Source organism: Megachile rotundata, chromosome 13 (assembly GCF_050947335.1).
Source record: "Megachile rotundata isolate GNS110a chromosome 13, iyMegRotu1, whole genome shotgun sequence".
In the NCBI taxonomy this organism is placed as follows: domain Eukaryota; kingdom Metazoa; phylum Arthropoda; class Insecta; order Hymenoptera; family Megachilidae; genus Megachile; species Megachile rotundata.
The window spans coordinates 15,447,468-15,468,646 of record NC_134995.1 but is presented as its reverse complement, the minus strand read 5'-3'; the positions used below and the strand labels follow the sequence as shown (position 1 = coordinate 15,468,646).

The window sequence follows — 21,179 nt, the reverse complement described above, 5'->3', positions numbered from 1 at the left end:
TATTCGTCATCGTCAATTTCTCATATGAGCTCGTAATTTTTTATTTTATATATTTTAAAATAAATTATTATAAAAGTACTGATGGCGAACCTTAAGAGGATTCGGTTAAAATAAAAACTAAGTCAATTGCTTTGTCTGTTTCACATAAAGTTGACGACACAACGTTTGTGCAGTAGCCACAATTTTATGCTTTGCCTTTAACTCAGAAACTCTAAAACTTCACAGTTCCATAAATTTATTTCTTCCGTGTTATTTAACCTTTTAAAATCGATTCTGTTATTTTTTAATTTACCCCTCATTCCTTCGAAGGAACCCGGAGATTGAATCATAATCTTTATTGTAATAATAATCGTATGCAACATAGACGAAAGATTATTTGTTAGATAGTAATTAATTTCCCGCGTGGCGATGCGGAGTGACGCGAGATTCTCTTCTTTATTGTCTCGAAAAGATTAATTATTGTTTTTATTAATTATTTCGAACACGCTTTCGTTGGTATAAAAGCGATAAATGTGAAAGAGGTAAAATAAAGAAAAGGAACTATCAGTGTACGCTGCATCTCCACGTGGCTCATTTAATACTCGAAATGCGCTGTCTACGTTCTATGCGACAAGAAAAAAAATAAAAACAAATACTAATTGTAATAAAATCATATTTTATAAGAGGATGTAATTCCGTAAGAGTACTATAGCAATGCGAAGTCTGTCTAACACTAGACGAAAACCTATTAGACCAGGTGGACGAATGAATAATAATTTTAAAAGTGAATACAATTAATATTTAATGATAACGGTAATTAACAATGTTATTTTTTAAGTGTAATTATTGTCTACCCTTCCCTTCTCATTTACAAGCTTTATCGTGTAAAATATATGCTGCACATATATGTATATGTATATATATATATATACAGAATTGTTATGTGCATATATAAAAATATATACATGTATGTGTAATATATAAACGAGAAAATAATTATCCGCCCAAGAACAATAACTCGTTACATTTATTTTAAGTAGGGATTTATTAATCATCCTATATACCGGGTATCCGCACATCGCTAATTTTAATCACTTTCCTTTCTTGTATAAGATGTGTAATTAGAATACCCAAGGTTGATCGATGCTCAAAGTTCCTAGGACCTATGCGAATCGATCAAAATTCAAAATTGTCGTTCTGCACTATATGACTAAGGTTTGAATTGAACTATGTTATAAAGAACAATACTGTATGTCATCACTCCTATTCTGTAAATAAATACTACAGTACAAGAGAAGTTAATCTGACGATGGTAATTTTTCTTCGAAGCGTCGAGAAACATACAAACATACTTATGTGTTTCTGTAATCACTTTATTCGTTACAAAAGTACATAGAAAAATATATATATGTATTTCTTTATAACATACTTATAATAATTCTTCGTATGGAATGATCAAACATTCTTAAAAATCTTTTTTAAAAACAAACCCCTATCATTCAGCACCTGTTACAATAAATACTTCATTGTTTTAAATATTTACAATGATATTCTATAAAGGTTGTAAAAAAATATTGTAAACTATTTTCAGTTTACTATTGATTGCACCCTCAATTTGCTACAATTAGTATATCTCATAAATCCTACAATATTTAATAAAAAACTTTCTGTCATTTAAAAAACAGAGCTTCGTCTATAACGAAGAAATTCATTTTATTAATATCAATAAATACGAGTCACCATTTTTTACCTCCTTAAAGATAATATCATTTATACCTACATAAACAAGATTTTCGGGAAGAGTTATTGGCATTCTAATCACGATAACAGATATCAATCGATAACGATAAAATATAAGACTTTTTAAACGACCGAATTATCACATACAAGTAAGACTTGTATCATGTACTTGTACGTTCTTTAAGACCATTGCACTACAAGTTGCTTTTAAGGAATGGTTTTAAATATTTTTCAAATGATTCGTTCACACTTTGTTGATTCAAAGGACTCTTCATAGCTTCTGCGAATAAACGTGTGTATACATCACCATCGTAAGCTCCCAGCGCCGAATTAAGAAGTTCATCGCGAACATCGAACCCATCAACGATGCCTATGGCATTCGGACGAATTGCCGCTAACAGTTCTTCGAGGCGCGACTGAAGTTGTGGGATGTTTTCATTTTTCAGAGAAGAAAACTAAAAAAAAATTTTGTTTGGTTAATAGTATCACTTATTTAAAACATGTCGAATTTTTAAATGTCGCAAATATATATTAGTAACTCACCTGAAGGAAGTCACCCCGTTTTTGTAAAATCCAATACACGGCATATAGCTCACACAGTTGAGACAATACCAGATGCAACTCTTTTGATACGACAGTTTTCTGTACCCCTTCTATAAACTTCTCCACAACGAATGCTCGACAGTAAGCATCCGCACATTGCGCTAATTCAATACCGGTTTGATTCCAAGCATCTTCTAAATGTACTCCTTTACTGATTCTCAAATGTATATTTTCTGCTGCCGAACGAATTTTCCTACGAATGAAAAATATTTTTTATTTGCACTCTATACACATTAACATTCGTTTCTCAGACGCTTAAGAAAAATTACCCTGCAACTACAGCTTGATAGGCTGTTACAATGCATTGCAGAGTATTCTTCCATGGGGCTTGCTTAATTCCTTTTGTATAAGCTGTAAGGTACTGCATAGATTCCGGTAGTGACTGACCGCTACAAGCTTGTTTCCAAACTTTCACCAAATATCTAGCCGTCTGCAATAGCAAGACAGTATTCTCTCCTTCGTATGTACAAATAGCAGTTACCAAACCGTAAAGATTCGGCAGGTTACTAGCATCCATGTATCCGTGTCCACCACAAGCCAACCGTAGTTGTTCTACTCCGTTAGCTGCATCTGCGGATGCAACTGCTTTTATACAACATGCTAAAGCATGCAACTACAAAAGAAAATACATTTTTACAAAAGAAAAATTACAGGAAAGGATAAATAGTTAATAATTGGAGAAGGTGTGATTTAAATACCTCAGGTAATTTGTTCATGTCACCCTTATCCAATTCGCCGGTAACGACATTGTACATATTCCAAATTGCATCTGCGGACATTCGATATGCAAAACATGCAGCAAGATGTGGGAAAATTTTGTATTGTTGCGTTACATAATCGATGATCTGTACTTCAGGCTTACTGAAAAACGAACGTAATTAGGAATATACGAATTCCAGATATTTTTTCCTGGACCTAATTTGAGAATTTCATCATTCGAAAGTTTCCTCACTCTGCATTGATTTGTCCTTGACGTCTCACCGCGCTGTATCTAGTCGCAATTACAACAGCTTTTAATAAATAGTGTACGATATCATGCACTAACACTACTCGAACAAATACCATTGTACCGTAGGTTAATTTATCGTTCAGTGATTTGACATATGTTCCATCTTCCAGTACCTTAAAAACATAAATTATTTGACACAGGGCTTGTCAGGAAATATGGTTGAACTAAGTATACTATTTTTCTTACCTGGCAATTTTTCATTAGCATATGTTCCCGCGGTATCCTAACGTTGTCGAATCCGAGGAAACCGTTGTTAGTTGCATTCATCCCTAATTTCGTTCCAATTTCTCCAATTTTAATACCTGAGAATTGTAAAAATTTAATAAATTAGTTCCATTTTCTCGTAGATCAACAGTTAGTCACATACCTGGTAAAGGTTCGTGTGTATTTTCGTCTCTCAACTGAACAACGAAAGCGTGTACGCCTTTGCAGTCTCCTTTGATGTATAATTGTGCTACGACGATGGCATGATTTGCGGTGTGACCCACTAGAAATTAATATAAATAAGAATTTTATTATTTCATTAACAAGATCGCTATTTCTCACTTCATTAGAGGAATACTTACATCCACCTGGCCACCATTTGTACGATGTTAAAGTAGGACTGTTCAAGATAAATTCTTGTGTCTGTGGGTCGTATGTGGCTGTAGTTTCTAAACCACGGATAAACGTTCCGTGACCCAATTCAGTCTAAAATACGAGACATCAATATTTAAGTTTACTGTAGTTATTTGATTATTTTTAAATCTTTATACTTGAGCATATGTCCCAATAATGCTGCCACCCCAAGATTTGGATAGCCAATGTACTTGCTGCTTTATGGTTCCCTGCCCCATAATAGCAGGAATGAACATGACATAATGTAACACTAGCGGATTTCCTTCCCTTATTATTCCAGATCCAATCATGGCACCCAGAACATGTCTGAAAAGGGTACAAAGTATAAAACAGAAACTAATGTAAAAATAAAACTTGTACCGTTCGAAAACTTACGAAAACATATCGATGCCACCTTTTCCCATCTCCTGTAACTCTCGTATTTTCTGCAATACTCTACAGGATTTTCGTATTGCATCTTCGTATACTTCTTTATGGCTCTTATATTTTATTGGTACTTTATCAACTAGCTCTGGATCGTTTAAGAAAAATTGTTCTGAAATGTAAAAATTTTAACTTACTCTCTCAGTCTTTGATACGTCATGTTACTCGTTTTGAAATGCTAAATACAGTATTGATTATTGTTACATAGTTTGGCAATCACCGAAATTAACTCCTTTTGAACTTTTAATGCGCTTTTATTATTTCCGTCAAACATGAATGCAATATTCATATTCGGCACATTAAAAAGGAGAAGTAAATACGCAATTCGTTCTTAAAATACAAAAAGCCTGAGAGGAAAGTGTCAAAGTTAAATACAAAAATTTAACAGAAAAAAAATTGTGATTCATTCAATTCATACTGTCAGCGGCTAGCGCAGTCCAATGGTCAATTTGTCGAAACACGTGTATATTCATTACAATATTTAAATTTATTATAATATATTTTATTCGGTTCACATCATAAAGTATTTTTATTGGCAGTAATAAAAATGTGCATACATTCGACGAATGCTGCGATCGTTTGAGGACGTAGGAATGTTAGAGGATGTTGATGATGTTTGAATGAAGAGAATGAATGCCAAAAATAGGCTATGATGTGGAAAATATTAAGTGTTTGTTTTTAACTAAGACAATGTTTCATGTAAAGAAGATATTTTTTGACTAACTCAGATTTTCAAGTATATAGAAAACACGATTCGTGCGAAGTAGATGTCAGCGGAAGTGGAAGACGCAAGGATAAGAAATTTCCGTCGGACTTGGATACCAATTAAGTGTAAAGGAGAAACGAAAAGATACAAATTCCAGGATTAAAGCATAAATTAACTCTCAAAAACATCTTTATTGACTTACACATGTTAGTAATTTGCAATTCTTAATAATTTGGCAAAAATAAAAAATAGCAAAGTCACGTAACTGATTATCAAAAACATTTAAAGACGCTAATAACTAATTACGAAAAGATAAACGAAAACACATTACTTGTCTTTTTTTGCACTTGTAATGCATTTCTATTTACATAATTAATTTTTTGCATAGTAATCCGCGCCAAATAAAAAATTACAGATGTTCAGTTTTGTTACAGAGTATAACAATGTCTTATTAATGACATGTCTGCAAAAATATGGTAAATAATTCCGATCTTACTTACGAAATATGTGAACTTTGAAATTTGGAAGTGTAAAGTAAATATTTATTGATAATTCGGAAATACTAAAAATATAGCGGTGACTACAGATATTTGTAATCTCTAAAGACCCCAGAGTGAAAGATAGTAGAGAGCAGCAATATCGACTGTTTTATCTGTTTTACCCGTTCATCTTTCACCATAAATACGTGTTTAGAATGTACCTCCCTTTTTAACTATCCTAACAAAAATTGTCTATAAAATGTTTCTGAACAACTAGTGTTCACTTTCATACAGTCAGAATAAAAAAATATTAATATTAAAGAAAAGCAAGTCATGATGGGTTTAAAACTACTGACCAAACATATTACTTCCTCAGGTTCCATAACAAGGGTTGTGACTATTTTAGTAACATCATTATTGGGAAAAGTGTTAATATTCGATTACATATGGATCTTGGCACATTAAACTTTGAATTTTAATTACAAAATATTGTATCTAAAACGAGTTTAACTCATACATATACATATCACATTCTATGATAATACAGTGCACATAATTACTTTGTCAATTCAAATCATGTTATACTTAATATCAAAGAAATTTATTGCTATCCATAAAATGTGTTAAACAGCTGCAGTGCAAAGTGCTTCATAATTTTATCCTAAGTAGGAGAGTCACAGATCATGTCCTCTCAAGAAAAAAATATGTATAGTCTTGTAATTTGCAGTCAATAATGTAGTATTGACATATCTCTACAAATTTTTTCAAAAACACTTAAAATATCTCCTCAAGATTTTTCTAAACTCAATTAGTCTTTTAAACGAAAGTGTCATTTGCTCGCAAATTCTTGTTATTAGAAAACATGAAAAATGTTTAAATAGCTATATACCCCGTTCATGACGTTGTTCCGTTTTCAGCTGACTGCCATCCCAGAAATGAGTCAACTCGGTAGGATTGAAAGTGCATCTTCTTCTTTCATATTGCAAGTCTTTATTCACACTCATTTCCTCCTATTGCTTCGTTGACGAATTAATACACACTGTCCACGCTGTCTGCGCTCCAACGAATGTCACGTTTGCTACAGTAGTTATGTACGTATTATCTGGAAAACAGATTTAATATACTCACATATACATGCATACATCACTGTGACGATAAACATGATACATTTGTGTAGGTATAAAATCTATAACCAGTTTTTCTGCACAATATTAATTTACGTTCCGTATTACGAATCTTTCCGAACTACTTAACAACTTTCTCATTTCGTTTAGCAGAAGCATTGACTAGAGATGTAACAAGATTAAGCATGCCTTTATTTTCGAGAGCACACGAATTTGTGATCCGAGGACCTCAAATAAGTAGTAGAAAGCAGCAATATCGACAACTCTATCTGTTTTACCCGTTTATCTTCTTACTTACGTCCGATACGATTTGTCTTCTTTTTCCCATAGGATGGTAGAAAATACTGAATTGCTTATAAAACATAATCTGTGGTTGGCAGCCACTCCAGAAGTGTTTTATAATTTTATACGAAGATAAAGCAGATGACTCGCTTCTGACCCACAGATTTATATGCCCTCGAAAACAAAGGCATGATTAGTCTTGATATACCTGTAGCCACTAGTATTACTGATCCGATGTTTCATTGTGTGTGTACAATGACAATGAATAGGTACACATTATACACATTTGTGTAGATTTGGTTTCCCTAGAAGAAGTGGCAACTAAGAGAAGGAAGTTCCCGTCACGGTATCAAAAAAAGCATTTCATTCCCTACCACCTATTAGTACATATTCTGTGCTGAACCGTTCAAACAAGAGTGCACTTAGTTGCAGAGTTAGAACTGCTATGCCAGAATATATGAACCTGCAATTTAATTTATGGATTAACTAAGAGTATAGTATCCATCTCGAATGATAAATGATATTCTTGCTTATCGGTTTCATAGGAGATGATGAGCACATGTATGTTTATTTCCAGTAGTCAGACATAACAAGTACTAGATGGAGAAAACCTCTGCATGTTCATCAGTTTGTCTCTCTCTACCAATGTGTAGAAGCAAACAAGAAGGGATCGTTAAATTGCGTGTGAAACAAGGAAGTAAAGGGATGAATAAATAGGCACTTTAAACACTACTAGACGAAGATGGAACGATAAACCAAAGCATGTTATCTTTATCTAACATTTTCAGTCTTTTGGTTGAACGCACAATCTAGGTATAATATTTCTATGCTTGCAGTTGCGACAACAGCGATATCTGACGGAACTTGAAGCTGACAATCCTGTTGCGTATGGTTGCGTATTACAGTTAAATGTCAAGCTGAAAGGGTCGTATTTTGCTCGCACAACAAACGGGCGAATCGAAATGTAATTAGTGTACATATATTGTTATAATAAATCTTCAATTAAAATGCCAATGGCATGGAAGCCGGTCAAAGAACATTTAGGAGTTGGTAAGGAATAATTTATTGAAGGTTATTAATTTAGCCTTTATAAAGCTTAACATCCTGGGAGGTGCCCCAACAAGATAATATTTTAGGTCTTAGTTCTTCTTTTGCGCGCGAAATATCAATGTGCAATAATTGTTCTATTTCTTTTTTAATATTACAAAATCTTACATGCGTTCATCATTACTATTTTATTTAGATGTATTTAATTAATTTATGGGTATTGTTAAAATAATTTATAGTTTTTTCATGACATCATTTATACAGTAATTGCCATTTCTTATTTGATATGATATTGTAATAATTAACTAATACTGAAACGTTTATTCTTTTCATTTCTGTTTCTGCTCTATATAATTATTTTGTATTACACAGCTATTCACAACTTCGTACATGGAACTCCTAATGCATTAAGATTAAATGTCGGAGAAGTAGTATACATATTAGAAGAGTGTGGAGATTGGTATTATGGACGCAATAAACTTAGAGGAACATGTGGAATCTTTCCAAAATCTTATATACATATTCAACCACAGTCAGCTAATATGGATTGTTTAATACATGAAATTACAAGTGTCTTGCGAGAATGGGGACATCATTGGAAACATTTATATGTGGTCAGTATCATCAAGCTTTCATAAAATCACATTCAATGACTAAAAAATTGATATAATCTCCTTGCATATAGATTCATTCGGAACACTTCAGAACAATGCAGCAACAAATTTTAGAATTAGTAGGATACAGAAGCAAAATTTTAAGTGGCACATTGACCGTGGATGAATTGAAACATATGAAAAGATTAGCAACAGCTAAAATTGATACTGGTAATCAGTTATTGGGAATGGACATGGTTGTTCGTGATGATCATGGAAATGTTCTTAATCCTGAAGAGACAAGTACAATTCAATTATATTATCACCATGAAACAGCTGCAGAAAGAATAAGAAAGGCAGCTAATGATACTAAAAAAAAACCTTCAAAACCACAAGCACCTGTATATTCGCATATATTTTTTGTTAGCGTGAGAAATTTTGTATGTAAAATGGCTGAAGATGTAGAATTATTATTAACTTTATATGATGGTCGTGAAATGAAGGCAATTACTGAAAATTATGTGGTATCATGGAGTAAGGAGGGGCTTGCCAGAGATATAGATCAACTTCACAATCTTCGTGTTTTGTTTACAGACCTTGGCTCCAGAGATTTAGCCAGGGATAAAGTTTATTTAGCTTGTTATGTAATTAGGATAGGAGGTATGGAGGCTAAAGATGTTGATCACCGACGTTCAAGTGTTGCACAGACGAATCAGAAAACTAAAAACAGTGAAAATATGAGGAGACCATTTGGTGTAGCAGCAATGGATATCACTTTATACATTACTGGTAAACTCGAAGGTGACTCAGATCACCATCATTTCATTCCATTTGTACAGTAAGTGTAAGCTTTTATTTTAGTCTGTGTTATGATTGTGTTCATAGGAAACTTATGAATACAGCTAAGTAGAATTTGTTTTGTTGGTGTTTTTAATATCGTTTCAGATGTTGTGAGAAAGAAAGCTTAGATGGCACATTACGTAGAATTCTTTCACAAAAAGAAACAAATATTCAAAAGAGCAATAATGGTAATAGTGGCAGTTTTGCAGGTGGTCAGGGATTATGGGCTAGCTTGAAATTGCTTAGGGGTGATCCAAAACAAGTAAATTTTAATTTTACAATCAGTAGTTAAAAATGCATTTCATGATATTTATAAATAATTAATATTTAGGTACGCGATGAAAATCCGCATTTAGTACTTGGTAATGTTGCTATTGCAAGAAAAATGGGATTTCCAGAAGTTATTTTACCAGGTGATGTGAGAAATGACTTATATCTCACATTAATTAGTGGTGAATTTAATAAAGGATCAAAGTCTACAGACAAAAATGTCGAAGTTACGGTTAGTATTTTTAAAATTATTAAAATGTTTGGACATACGCCATTATTTTGTTTCTTCATAGGTTAAAGTATGCAATGAGAGTGGTGTACCAATACCAGGAGTTATGACATTGGGTGGTGGAGCTTCCCCCATTGACGAATATCGTAGTGTTATTTATTATCATGAAGACAAACCTAGGTGGTGTGAAACCTTTAAAATTGCTGTACCTATTGAAGAATTTAAACAAGCTCATTTGAAGTTCACGTTTAAGCATCGCAGTTCAAACGAAGCAAAGGACAAATCTGAGAGACCTTTTGCTTTGAGTTATGTAAAATTAATGCAACGTAATGGAACAACATTGCAAGATATACAGCATGAATTATTAGTTTATAAGTTAGATCAAAAGAAGTATGAAGAATCTGATATTTCATACTTAAAACTGCCATCAACAAGGGGTGAATTGGTAAATCAATATAAAAATTATATTATTGTTATTTATAAAATTTAGACATTTTCTAGGACTAATAATCCATTCTGTTTAGGTTGAACTAAATGCTGAGAAAAAACCTACATTGGGATCCTTTGCTTTAAGTAGTAAAGATAGTTTTTTGATAGCAACTAATATTTGTTCAACAAAACTAACGCAAAATGTAGATTTGTTAGGTTTGTTAAACTGGGCATCACATAACACCGACTTAAAAGAATCCTTAGCTGCCTTGATGAAGGTTGATGGGGAAGAAGTAGTCAAATTTTTACAGGTTTGCACATTTTTTACATCGATATTCTTATGAAATAAATGAAATAATTAATAGGTATTAATTTACTATTAACATTTTTTTAGGATGTTTTAGACGCTTTGTTTAACATACTAATGAGTAATTCAGACAGCGATGTTTATGACGATATGGTATTTGAATGTTTGTTATATATTATTGGTTTGGTGTCTGATAGAAAATATCAACATTTTCAACCAGTATTGGATTTATATATCTCTGAGAGTTTCTCTGCTACACTAGCATATAAAAAATTAATAGCAGTATTACGTAAACGCATAGATAATGCAACTAATAACGATGGGCAGGAGCGTGATATACTTCTTAAAACAATGAAAAGTCTTCAGTATTGTATGAGATTTGTTGTAGAATCTCGTCTTCTATTCACCGAGTATGTATGTTTTAATTTTGTTATATTAATTTCGATAATCACATCTGTATCCCTTTAATATTTATTTCACAATAGATTAAACCAAGATGAGGAAGAATTTTCTCAGACACTGACAGAGTTATTAAAATCTATCGTTGAACTTATGAGACACGAAACAGATAGTACCTTATTGGTCCAAGGAGCATGCCTTAAATATTTACCAACTACTATACCTCATCTATTGCGTGTCTATAGCGGCAAACAATTGAGCGTAATTTTAACTGACTTATTAGTTACTTTGCCATCAGGAAGATTGACCAAACAAAAGATGATGACTGTAAACGATATTGTTCATAGTCCTCTTTTTCTAAACGCAGAATGCAGGGCAATTCTGTTACCTAGAATCACTATTTTGGTTCGAGATTTATTAGAAGCTAAAGAAGAGGTAAGATACGCCACGTTATAAAATATAATGATTATCGTTTAAGATCTTATGTGAAAGAAAATAGAAGTACTTAAAGCTGTTGCTCGTAATTCAAATATGAGAATCTTTCTTGAGTGATTTGATACATTTTTATCAAAGCTTCGTTCATGTTAATGTTAACATAGCATAGCAAAGCTTGGGAACACCGTGTACGTCTTATACATTTAGGGCGCTGCAAATTTCATGTATCATTTCTATCATGATTGTTATAGTCAAAATGTGAGCGGAGCTTTTCGTTCGCATTTAAAACTCTCTCACATGAACTTACGAATAGTGTCATTATTTGTGCTTTCCGTGCAGCCTGACATCCTTCCGCCACGCACTTTTCTGTGAATCTCATCAATTTGGCATTTATTCCTTAAATAGGGTGTCTTTATTTTGTAGTACTTCCAATTGATTTCAATTACATTATTCATTGTTTATTTAATTAAATAGTAATCAGTATAATAGAATCTATATACACTCTTTTATGAAATAAAAGACATCCTCTGTAAAGTTTGATTACAGCATGATAATTAAATTGCATTGTTATTCTCTGATATAGCATGTTTAAATTGATACATATAACTTATCTAAATAAATCCATAAAATATAAATCATTATTCATGTGTCTGACTCTTCACTTTATCTCTGATCAATCTATACAAGGACATGTATCATTGAAATAAATTTTCAACCATTTCTTGAAGGGCCTTCTTCTGTAAAAGTTTTCGTATTTAATGTAGTGTTGCTGCCCTTTTACAAGTACTGTTCTATTGCTTCAAGCACTGCATCCCTTTTGCATGCAGTTTTAAAATATGATTTGTCTTGGGTGATGGGCAATATTAAGGAACATAACTTTATTTATATGCATAAATCGGCGTTATATTCTAACTAACATAGGGCTGTTTCATTTTTGTGTTTGGTTTGGTTTTGGTTATTGGCCTATAAAGGGGCTGTCAAGTACGCCTGGAAAAAGCGTGGCGAAGGTAGCCAGGCTGCTCGGCGAAAATCGGCATCGACTCAACCAACACCGCGGCTACTCCGAAGAGGTAATTGTTGAACCACACATGGAGAATTTGAATGCATTATAGTGGAGTCTCTGTACATGGCCCTGGACGTGACTACGGGAACGAAAAAATTATGAAAAGAGTCATATGAATAGTACTCCACTTATACAACGCTTGATTTCTCATGCGTGGAGGTCCGTCCACGGCCATGTAACAAGACTACACTTGCAAGTTGATTTTGGATTGATATGGCGATTAACATGTGATGTATTGATCATTTGTGATAAATATTTTACATTAAATTTCCAGGAATGGTATTAATTGCTATGTTATTCAATTCTTTTTTTACTATTATGTTTTTAAAGATTCTTATAATAAGAAACATGTTTCTATTTTATGTCCGTGTAGGTAGAATTGTGCGTCAAGATATTATCTGACATCTTGGAATTAACGTTTAGGAAGGATATAGGAAATACAGTGCAGGATGTAAAAGAAATCATGCTTACAGCCTTACGCACTATTATACAAACTGTTATATCGATGGACAGGGAAAATCCACTAGTAGGAAATTTGGTTTCAGTTATGTTAGCAATATTCAGGTAAAAGACAAGTATAAAAAGTCTGGAATATTGAGAAAGAAATTATATTTAATATCGTGTACATTTCAGACAAATGACGCAACATCACTATGAAACTTATATAAATCATTTTCGTACTACATTCGATTTACTTGATTTCCTCATGGAAATATTGCTAGTGTTCAAAGATCTTGTGTCTAAGAGCGTATTTCCAGGGGATTGGTGTGAAATGATTATGCTTCAAAATAGTATTATTTTAAAATCGTTACGTTACTTCTCGGGTACTATCAGAGATTATTACTTCACTGAATTTGAACAGCAGGCGTGGTCTAATTTCTTTCATTGTGCAATTGCATTTTTGACCCAACCAGCGTTGCAATTAGAGACGTTTACACCATCAAAACGTAATCGTATTGTTTCACGTTACAATGATATGCGCAGGTATAAATTTATATGAAGTTATATAAAAGAAGACATCCACAGTACAGATGTCATTAAATTTTGTGTTCTTTTTTTAATAGAGAAACAGCATTTGAAATACGATCAATGTGGTTTAATTTGGGACAACATAAAATATTGTTTGTTCCATCTTTGGTTGGAGCAATATTAGAGATGGCATTAATTCCAGAAAGCGAATTAAGGAAAGCAACCATACCTATATTTTTTGACATGATGCAATGTGAATTTTACAGTTCACGTATCACTGAGGGGTACGGCGATACAAAGAGGGATCCTGCTCACATAAAAGCTAATTTTATAGAGTATGAAAACGAAATGATTGCAAAATTGGATATTTTGGTTGAGGGAGGAAGGGGAGACGAACAGTTTCGTTTACTTTGGATTCAAGTAATGGGTAATCTTTGTGAAAAGCACTCAACTATGCGAGAACAAGGATTACGTTTTGTTGATACAGTAGCTAAACTCATGGAACGTTTATTACAATATCGCGATATTATTCATGCTGAATCCCAGGAACATAGAATGTTATGTATCGTAAACTTACTAGAATTTTATTCTGAGATAAACAGAAAAGAAATGTATATCAGGTGCGTATATAATCAGCATTTTTTCATGCTTTAAGTAGCACCCTAAAATTATGGAACACTATGTAGAATTTAAACATCATCCAAATATTTATTCTATAGATATGTGAACAAATTATGCGAGTTACATTTAGAATGTGACAATTACACGGAAGCAGCATACTCCTTAAAATTGCACAGTCAATTATTAGCCTGGAGCGATCAACCACTGCCACCACTTTTAAGATCACATAGGTATTTCTTATAAATAGTTTTATGTTTTGAGAAACAATTGTCATTTTGGAAGTGTAACAGTTTTTTATTTAGGTATTTATCGTGTCAAACCCATCGTGAGTTAAAAGAAGCATTGTACAATGATATGATCGAATATTTTGACAAGGGTAAAATGTGGGAATGTGCACTTGCAGTCTGCAAAGAATTGGTTGCTCAATATGAGGAAGAAACTTTTGATTATTTACAACTTTCGGTATTATTGAGACGCATGGCTAAATTTTATGATTCTATCGTGAAGCAATTGAGACCTGAACCTGAATATTTTCGAGTTGCATATTACGGTCGAGGACATCCAGCGTTCTTACAAAATAAGGTACTGAAATTAATATATACTGCAACTGATTATTTAGATAAATAATATAAATAATAAAATATTTATTTTTTTTATAGATATTTATTTATCGCGGAAAAGAATACGAACGTCTTAGCGATTTTTGTTCGCGGACGTTAAACCAATTACCAAATGCAGAGCAAATGAACAAGTTGTCTCCTCCTACTCCGGAAATATTAGAATCCAATCACCAATATGTTCAAATTAATAAGGTGGATCCACTAATGGACGAGAAGAGACACCGATTCAGTGGGAAGCCTGTAACAGCAGAAGCAGTATTAAGGTAAAAATGTGGTACAATATTTGTAACAAATTACTATAATAAAACTTGAAGTTTCTTCTTACAATTAAATTTAAGGTATCATCGAGTGAATGATGTTCAGCGTTTCCGATTCTCAAGACCGGCACCAAAGAAAGACATAAGTCAAGCTATAGCAAATTCTGCTAACAAAGAAAAAGAAACAAATGCCATTAACAATAATGAATTTGCTTCATTATGGCTAGAGAGAACAGTGCTTGTCACGAGTCATCCTTTGCCAGGCATTCTCAGATGCTTTCCTGTCACATCCAGCGAAACTTACTTAGTCAGTCCTCTTCGTAACGCGATCGAAACCATGGAAGCTACGAATACTGCATTAAGAGATCTTATTATATCGCACAAAGCTGATAACAGTCTTCCATTAAATCCACTTAGTATGAAACTTAATGGTATACTAGATCCTGCTGTGATGGGCGGTATCGATAATTATGAAAAAGCGTTTCTCAATCCTGAATATCGAAGTGCTCATACCGAAGAGAGTTCTGATCTACTGAAGCTAGAAGGATTGATTGCTGAGCAAATTCCGTTGTTGAGTATCGGTGTTCAGCTACACAAGGCACGCGCTCCTCCAGATTTGACTCCGTTTCATCAACGTTTGGAACAGTGTTTTGCATCATTGAGAAATCATGTGGAAGCCAAATATGGAAAGAGGGTAACTTAACACAATGATGAGTACAATATTTGTTAGATAGAAATTAATTGTTGCATATATATTGCCTGCAGACATGCGATTTACAAATTGAGACTCTAACTCACACTGTAACTATGCGAAGAACACAAGCTGCGAGGGGTGACAATCATCGCTTATCCGAGTCAAATATGACGAATTCAGAGTAAGTACTAATCCTTGTATATAAACACTATTCGCTGCAAATATTGCTACTATTTGTTCTAACATTATTATCATCCATCTTATCATGATCATTATCATTGGTTTTGGATTATACATGTGTTTACTTTTAAATACTATTTGTGTCATAAAAGTAAAATATGTGTGTGCCATATTCCTATATCATTATATCCTTAAATTCCTGAACTCCTTGATCCTTATATCCCTATAATCCTTATGTCCCTAAATCATCAAACACTTATACTTTGCATAATGTGAATATCGGTATGCATGTAAAAATGAGATCCATTTATAAATATTGGAATAGGTATTTTTTCAAAAAAGAAACGAAAAGGTGTAGATAAATACTGCAGTATTTTTTATTATATGTGACTACTTTATAATTATCTCGTTCAGCTGTGGAACTCACTCCAGGGTATCCTCCCTTACGAGATCCCAAGTTGCAACATTCAAGTCGCTCGCATCATTCAATTTTAACAACAATACACCCTCATCTGGTACTCAGAACATCAATTTATCAAGGTAAAGGCATTAGGACAGTATGCACAAAAGTAGATACGTATGCGAAACAGTAGTCGCATACGCATATTAACCGGAGAATGTACATACATCAATTTCTAACTTTTCTCAGTAATTTTATGATCCTCTATTTCCATGTTCGTGAATGAATATTAGAATAATTTATGTATGATTTCAGGAATATCGCTGTTGGATCTGATAAACACAATATCCTATTATCCTTCCTTCGTACCTAGCATTTTTTGTATATGTACACATGTTTATATATATACGCGTACAGAATTCCTTTGCGCTTAACATTTATGTTATACGTATCGTAATTTCTATATGTTAATTCATTGATTATTTTGCTGTATCATTTAAAGTATACTTGGTTCTGTTTTTGAAAAATTATTTTATTCGATTTTAATTTGAGTAGCTACATATGTACATATATGTTACCAAAATTATATTTGTATATACTACATTATCTTCTTTCATTCTTTTTTGCTATTTTGTATCTGCATGATATTTTTTTTTACACTACCGTATTTGATCCTGAATAAAATATCTTCAATAACACAACCGATTGTCCTACTAAATAGGTAAATAACGAGCTACATGTTTGTACAATGTTAGTTCTGTTATTATTAACTGCTTAAATATTCTCATAAAATATTAATAGTATATATTGATGATACACAGGAATGCTTCTATACGTTCACACATCCTATCAACAGCATCTTTACAAAAGGCACTAGGAAGTTCAAGTCCAGGAACATATAAGAAAAAAGATTCAAAACGAAGAAGTTCACGAAAAAGTGATTCGGCAACATCTACAAAAAGTGACCAACCAACAAGTCAGTGGTATACCACAACAGATATACCACAAAATACAACGACTCCTGTTACTCCGTTAATATCCAGTTACCCTAGCACTCCAGTATTTGAACTCCGTCAAGAGGTAAACCTTTAAGCTTTCTAAGCATGATTAGTAATAGTGGAATCAGCAACAGAAAAAAAATGGAGAAGGTACAATTTTTGTGCAGCTAACACCAAAGCGTCCTTTAAGATCAGAGGTAGAAAAAGAAAGAAGAATAAGTAATCGTTTATCCGGGCAATCTCAACATTATTTAAGAAATATAAATAATGGAATAGATTCGAATAGTTTAGGAAAGGGAAACAGGGATAGTATCGGTACTACTGATAGTACAGCGTCCGAAGATGACCTGCCGCCACCTTTACCCATGAAAACGCGTGAGGCGGATTATTGTAATCTGCCAGAAGAATTGTCTACTCATTATTGCGGAACAGGCAGTATAAATAATTTGAATCGGTCTATAGGACAGTGGTCAAAAAATAAACTTCCAACTCCTACAGACGATCTTGACATTCAGACGAAGCCACCAACACCACCGCCAAAACCAAAAAAACCGCCTTCTTATATCTTGAATAAACTGATGCTTTCTTCGGATATAGACAACTTTAGTCAGGATCCGTCCGTGACTTGATCTAAATTATTCCACGATCATTTGTCTTGCCAGTACACCGAGAGTGACGTCTAATAATATTTATGTATAACATTCGTTTAACAATAGGAAGCTAGAAAGTTACCATCCCTTTTGTACCTTTTTTGTATAAGCAAATAATATCTACCATTGTTAAGGAACACCAACGAATTGGGTAACGTTTTAACACATTGTCATTAGCATGAACAATGTGTTTACTCAATTATGATGTTACTCAACTAATATTATAATATTATATAATCTATATAACAGTAATATTATAACACTTGCCTTTGGTCCATCCATTCGAGAAACGAACGGACGATATATACCATTAATGAACTGGTGATAAAAATGTCAACGTATTTTGAAAAATTTACAGTTTTTATATTTTTAAACAGAAGTGTGTTTCTATCGTAAATGTTTTGCTAAATATTTTATAAACTCATTTACGAAACACAGATTTTGGATTTCGTATTTACAACTATCAAATAACATACAGTGCGCATTTAAATCGGAATATTATTCGCAATGAACTTTTTGATTCGTAAAGAATTTTACTCTCTGCATGAGACACGTATATAAAATATGCATAATATACTTAGGAGTAAATATTACAGTTCTAGGCATACTTCTATAGATTTTTACAGTACATGTTTATGTCATTTTGTAACACATTTTTTAACAAATTGTTACTGTTGCTGTTGCTGTTTCTTATATTAATCGAACAATTTAGGAATCTATTTCTAGACTTAAAATACTTGTTTAGAATTTGCTTTTGATCGCTGGTCATATTCTACATATATAATTTTGCTTTTCATGAAGTAACATTATTCAAGCATTACCACTCTGATGTGATTTAATATATTAAGGATTTGATTTTTATATACCAGTTGATCAAAAGATATCTGTAGACTTGTAAAATGTTAAATTATTTAAAGCGATAAAAACATAATTTTATATAAGTTCGAATCATAATCGAATGATCAGTTGCATATCTGATATATAGTAAAAAAATGTTATACATTAGTGACTTTATAACGCGTTTATTATGTGGGTATATTATACACCATGACAGATTATTTTACACTGAAACGAATTTTGAATGTATTTTTACAAAATTATAAAAATTTGTTATAAAGCATTGCATCAATAATAATACTACTATATTTTCAATACATTTAATACGTAACAAATTTACAATATCAAATCAAATAAAATATATATCACTTTTTTATTGCGATCATCACGTGAGTCTCATACCAAAGAGATTAGTGCTTTATTTATTTTATTTACTTAGTAAGTTGTATGTATCATTTAAGAAATGTTATATAACATATTTTTCTAAAAAAGACCGTCAACAAAATTCATCATTATTTTTAACTAATAACAAATAGAATATTATAATTATATGCGTATATTTTTAGTTCATTTCTTAATTTTACCATTGACAGAAAACACGGTGTAGCGGATATTTAATGTGCCATCTGTTTCCTTTTTAATGTTTATGATAATTTTTTATTTTAACTTATAAATCATTGTAATAACGTTAATAATGTCAAAATTTAAATTTATTTAATGTTATTTACAATACATAACTATTTCTTTACACATTTTACTGTTTATTTACTAATACAATTATGTGCCCCTCTATTTATTAAACATAATAAATTTGTCATATATTTTAATAAAAAATTAGATCCTCGTATAACATACTGCATATGTACTTCTATGAAAGAATACAAGTTTCTTTATTATCTTTTTTCGGAACATCGGTATTTGCTTCAAGTTCTTTTGTTTGTGTACTCGTTGTATCATGTTGCGAATTCACGTTTACAGTCTATATAAAAGTAGAAAACATTAATTTAGTTAATCACTTAAGTTCAAATATTCAAACTATTCGCTTACCGGTGTTACTGCTTTTGTCTGCATACTATCACTTTGCATACTTATCTATACAAAAATAATATACAAAAGATTATTGTTAATTTCTATTTTTATGAAAATGTTATTCTAAATTATACTTATTTTGCATTACTGTGTACATTATATAAATTGGGATACAATTTATAGCCATAATCAACAAGTGGTGGTGCACTAGGAAGCTGTGAAGAAAAAAATTATTCAGTTAAGTCTGTCTTATTAAGTATCATAAAATAAGATACTATACTTGCCAGTGCCTCAGTAGTTGTAGTGTTACCATGCTACATTAGAAGAAAATTTTATACAAGTAAATATTATAAGTTCAATAACATAAAATATATCTGTATCAATCACTATTATCTTACCTGAATATTTCCTGCTCTTAAATTTGTATTACTACGATATACGTTTTTATTTGGCTGAAATAATGATAAACAAAAATATAATTTATATTTATATTTAACTTTGTAATAAAATGTAAAAATAAAATATTAACTAACATACATTATACATTTTTGTTTCTGTTGTTTCAGTCTTTGAAAGATTGTTCTTTTTACAACATTGAGTAAAGTGATGGAGGTCACCACAATTTGCACATTTGAAATTTGAAGCAGGACATTTTCTTGGAGGATGTTTTTTATTGCATTTCCAACATTTATGGCTTGTATCATTTTGTTTTGTGCTTTCTGAGGGAACTTGTGATTTTTGTGTTATACTAGCATAATGTTCTATATACATTAACACTAACTTTGATAAATCAAGATTTTTTACTTCAAACAATTTTTTTCTAAGTGCTTTATCACCTATATGAGCAATTATTTGGTCTCTAATTAAACTATTTGTCAACTTTCCAAAATTACAAATTTCTGCCTTTTTCTGTAGAAAAATTTTAATTCAGCACATATATAATTTAAGAAAAACATTTGACAATATTTTATATTTACATACTTTTAAGTCACTGATATAATCTTCAATAGATTCCTTTTGTTGTTTAAATCTACTGAAAAAGAGAAATCTAGCCATAACTTCATTTATAGGAGTAAAATGTCCATCAAGTTTTACTAATAACTTATTCATATCATCCCTATCAGCTGCATTTTCAAAAACAATCTTTTCTATAATACTTTGTCCATATTCTCCTATGTAGTTTCTCAAGAGATAAGCTTTTATATCTTGTGACTTATCATTGTAGTTGCTAAGTTCCATGAATATTAAAAAATCTTTCTTCCATCTCGTCCAATTTTGAGCCATATCTCCCGTATTGGATAATGGAGCTGGTGGTTTTATGGTACCTTCCATTATTCAAAAATTTGACT

General features: G+C 32.0%; 3 protein-coding genes across 11 annotated transcripts; 1 reads left to right on the top strand and 2 right to left on the bottom strand.

The window, feature by feature from the left end:
* Positions 1 to 1,331: 1,331 nt before the first annotated feature.
* On the bottom strand, positions 1,332 to 7,165 carry LOC100874983 (acyl-coenzyme A oxidase 1). The gene is made up of 12 exons (XM_003708509.3): positions 6,980 to 7,165; positions 6,447 to 6,659; positions 4,325 to 4,484; positions 4,087 to 4,255; positions 3,898 to 4,021; positions 3,699 to 3,818; positions 3,518 to 3,633; positions 3,275 to 3,444; positions 3,021 to 3,183; positions 2,592 to 2,935; positions 2,263 to 2,515; positions 1,332 to 2,174 (listed from the first exon to the last, which is right to left on the bottom strand). Exons 2-12 carry the CDS (start codon positions 6,559 to 6,561, stop codon positions 1,914 to 1,916), a joined length of 1,995 nt encoding a protein of 664 aa, XP_003708557.2. The 5' UTR covers positions 6,562 to 6,659; positions 6,980 to 7,165; the 3' UTR covers positions 1,332 to 1,913.
* A 29-nt stretch (positions 7,166 to 7,194) lies between these two features.
* mbc (dedicator of cytokinesis protein myoblast city) lies at positions 7,195 to 19,553 on the top strand. 7 transcript variants are annotated; one of them, XM_003708510.3, is made up of 23 exons: positions 7,199 to 7,455; positions 7,541 to 7,723; positions 7,800 to 8,013; positions 8,383 to 8,624; positions 8,696 to 9,441; positions 9,549 to 9,705; positions 9,775 to 9,945; positions 10,007 to 10,387; positions 10,467 to 10,682; positions 10,766 to 11,088; positions 11,164 to 11,512; positions 12,484 to 12,582; positions 12,949 to 13,139; positions 13,209 to 13,559; positions 13,640 to 14,164; positions 14,264 to 14,395; positions 14,468 to 14,747; positions 14,825 to 15,048; positions 15,124 to 15,736; positions 15,808 to 15,917; positions 16,331 to 16,456; positions 17,138 to 17,396; positions 17,482 to 19,553. In XM_003708510.3, exons 3-23 carry the CDS (start codon positions 7,971 to 7,973, stop codon positions 17,941 to 17,943), a joined length of 6,000 nt encoding a protein of 1,999 aa, XP_003708558.1. In that variant the 5' UTR covers positions 7,199 to 7,455; positions 7,541 to 7,723; positions 7,800 to 7,970; the 3' UTR covers positions 17,944 to 19,553. The 7 variants fall into 7 exon arrangements, with proteins under 7 accessions (XP_076395119.1, XP_076395120.1, XP_003708558.1 ...); XM_012298072.2 differs by lacking the exon at positions 7,199 to 7,455 and having other exon boundaries at positions 7,523 to 7,723; positions 9,552 to 9,705; XM_076539000.1 differs by lacking the exon at positions 7,199 to 7,455 and having other exon boundaries at positions 7,523 to 7,723.
* Positions 19,494 to 21,162, bottom strand: LOC100883608 (uncharacterized). 3 transcript variants are annotated; one of them, XM_076539033.1, is made up of 7 exons: positions 20,812 to 21,162; positions 20,368 to 20,739; positions 20,229 to 20,282; positions 20,115 to 20,144; positions 19,971 to 20,045; positions 19,849 to 19,891; positions 19,494 to 19,780 (listed from the first exon to the last, which is right to left on the bottom strand). In XM_076539033.1, the coding sequence occupies exons 1-6, from the start codon at positions 21,160 to 21,162 to the stop codon at positions 19,877 to 19,879; spliced, it is 897 nt and encodes a 298-aa protein (XP_076395148.1). In that variant the 3' UTR covers positions 19,494 to 19,780; positions 19,849 to 19,876. The 3 variants fall into 3 exon arrangements, with proteins under 3 accessions (XP_076395148.1, XP_012153461.1, XP_076395147.1); XM_012298071.2 differs by having other exon boundaries at positions 19,849 to 19,893; positions 19,979 to 20,045; XM_076539032.1 differs by having other exon boundaries at positions 19,849 to 19,893; positions 19,986 to 20,045.
* Between the last annotated feature and the right edge of the window lie 17 nt (positions 21,163 to 21,179).

What these genes read in the sequence shown, in the direction of transcription:
- LOC100874983 (XM_003708509.3), bottom strand. Translation starts at nt 6,561, where the DNA reads ATGAGTGTGAATAAAGACTTGCAATATGAAAGAAGAAGATGCACTTTC. An exon ending in TACACACGAACCTTTACCAG is followed by an intron (nt 3,634 to 3,698) that starts GTATGTGACTAA and finishes TACAATTCTCAG; the next exon opens with GTATTAAAATTGGAGAAATT. An exon ending in TATCAAGCTGTAGTTGCAGG is followed by an intron (nt 2,516 to 2,591) that starts GTAATTTTTCTT and finishes TTTCATTCGTAG; the next exon opens with GAAAATTCGTTCGGCAGCAG.
- mbc (XM_003708510.3), top strand. Translation starts at nt 7,971, where the DNA reads ATGCCAATGGCATGGAAGCCGGTCAAAGAACATTTAGGAGTTG. An exon ending in CATTTCATTCCATTTGTACA is followed by an intron (nt 9,442 to 9,548) that starts GTAAGTGTAAGC and finishes ATATCGTTTCAG; the next exon opens with ATGTTGTGAGAAAGAAAGCT. An exon ending in TTAGGGGTGATCCAAAACAA is followed by an intron (nt 9,706 to 9,774) that starts GTAAATTTTAAT and finishes ATTAATATTTAG; the next exon opens with GTACGCGATGAAAATCCGCA.
- LOC100883608 (XM_076539032.1), bottom strand. Translation starts at nt 21,162, where the DNA reads ATGGAAGGTACCATAAAACCACCAGCTCCATTATCCAATACGGGAGAT. An exon ending in ATTATATCAGTGACTTAAAA is followed by an intron (nt 20,740 to 20,811) that starts GTATGTAAATAT and finishes ATTTTTCTACAG; the next exon opens with AAAAAGGCAGAAATTTGTAA. An exon ending in TAAGAGCAGGAAATATTCAG is followed by an intron (nt 20,145 to 20,228) that starts GTAAGATAATAG and finishes CTTCTAATGTAG; the next exon opens with CATGGTAACACTACAACTAC.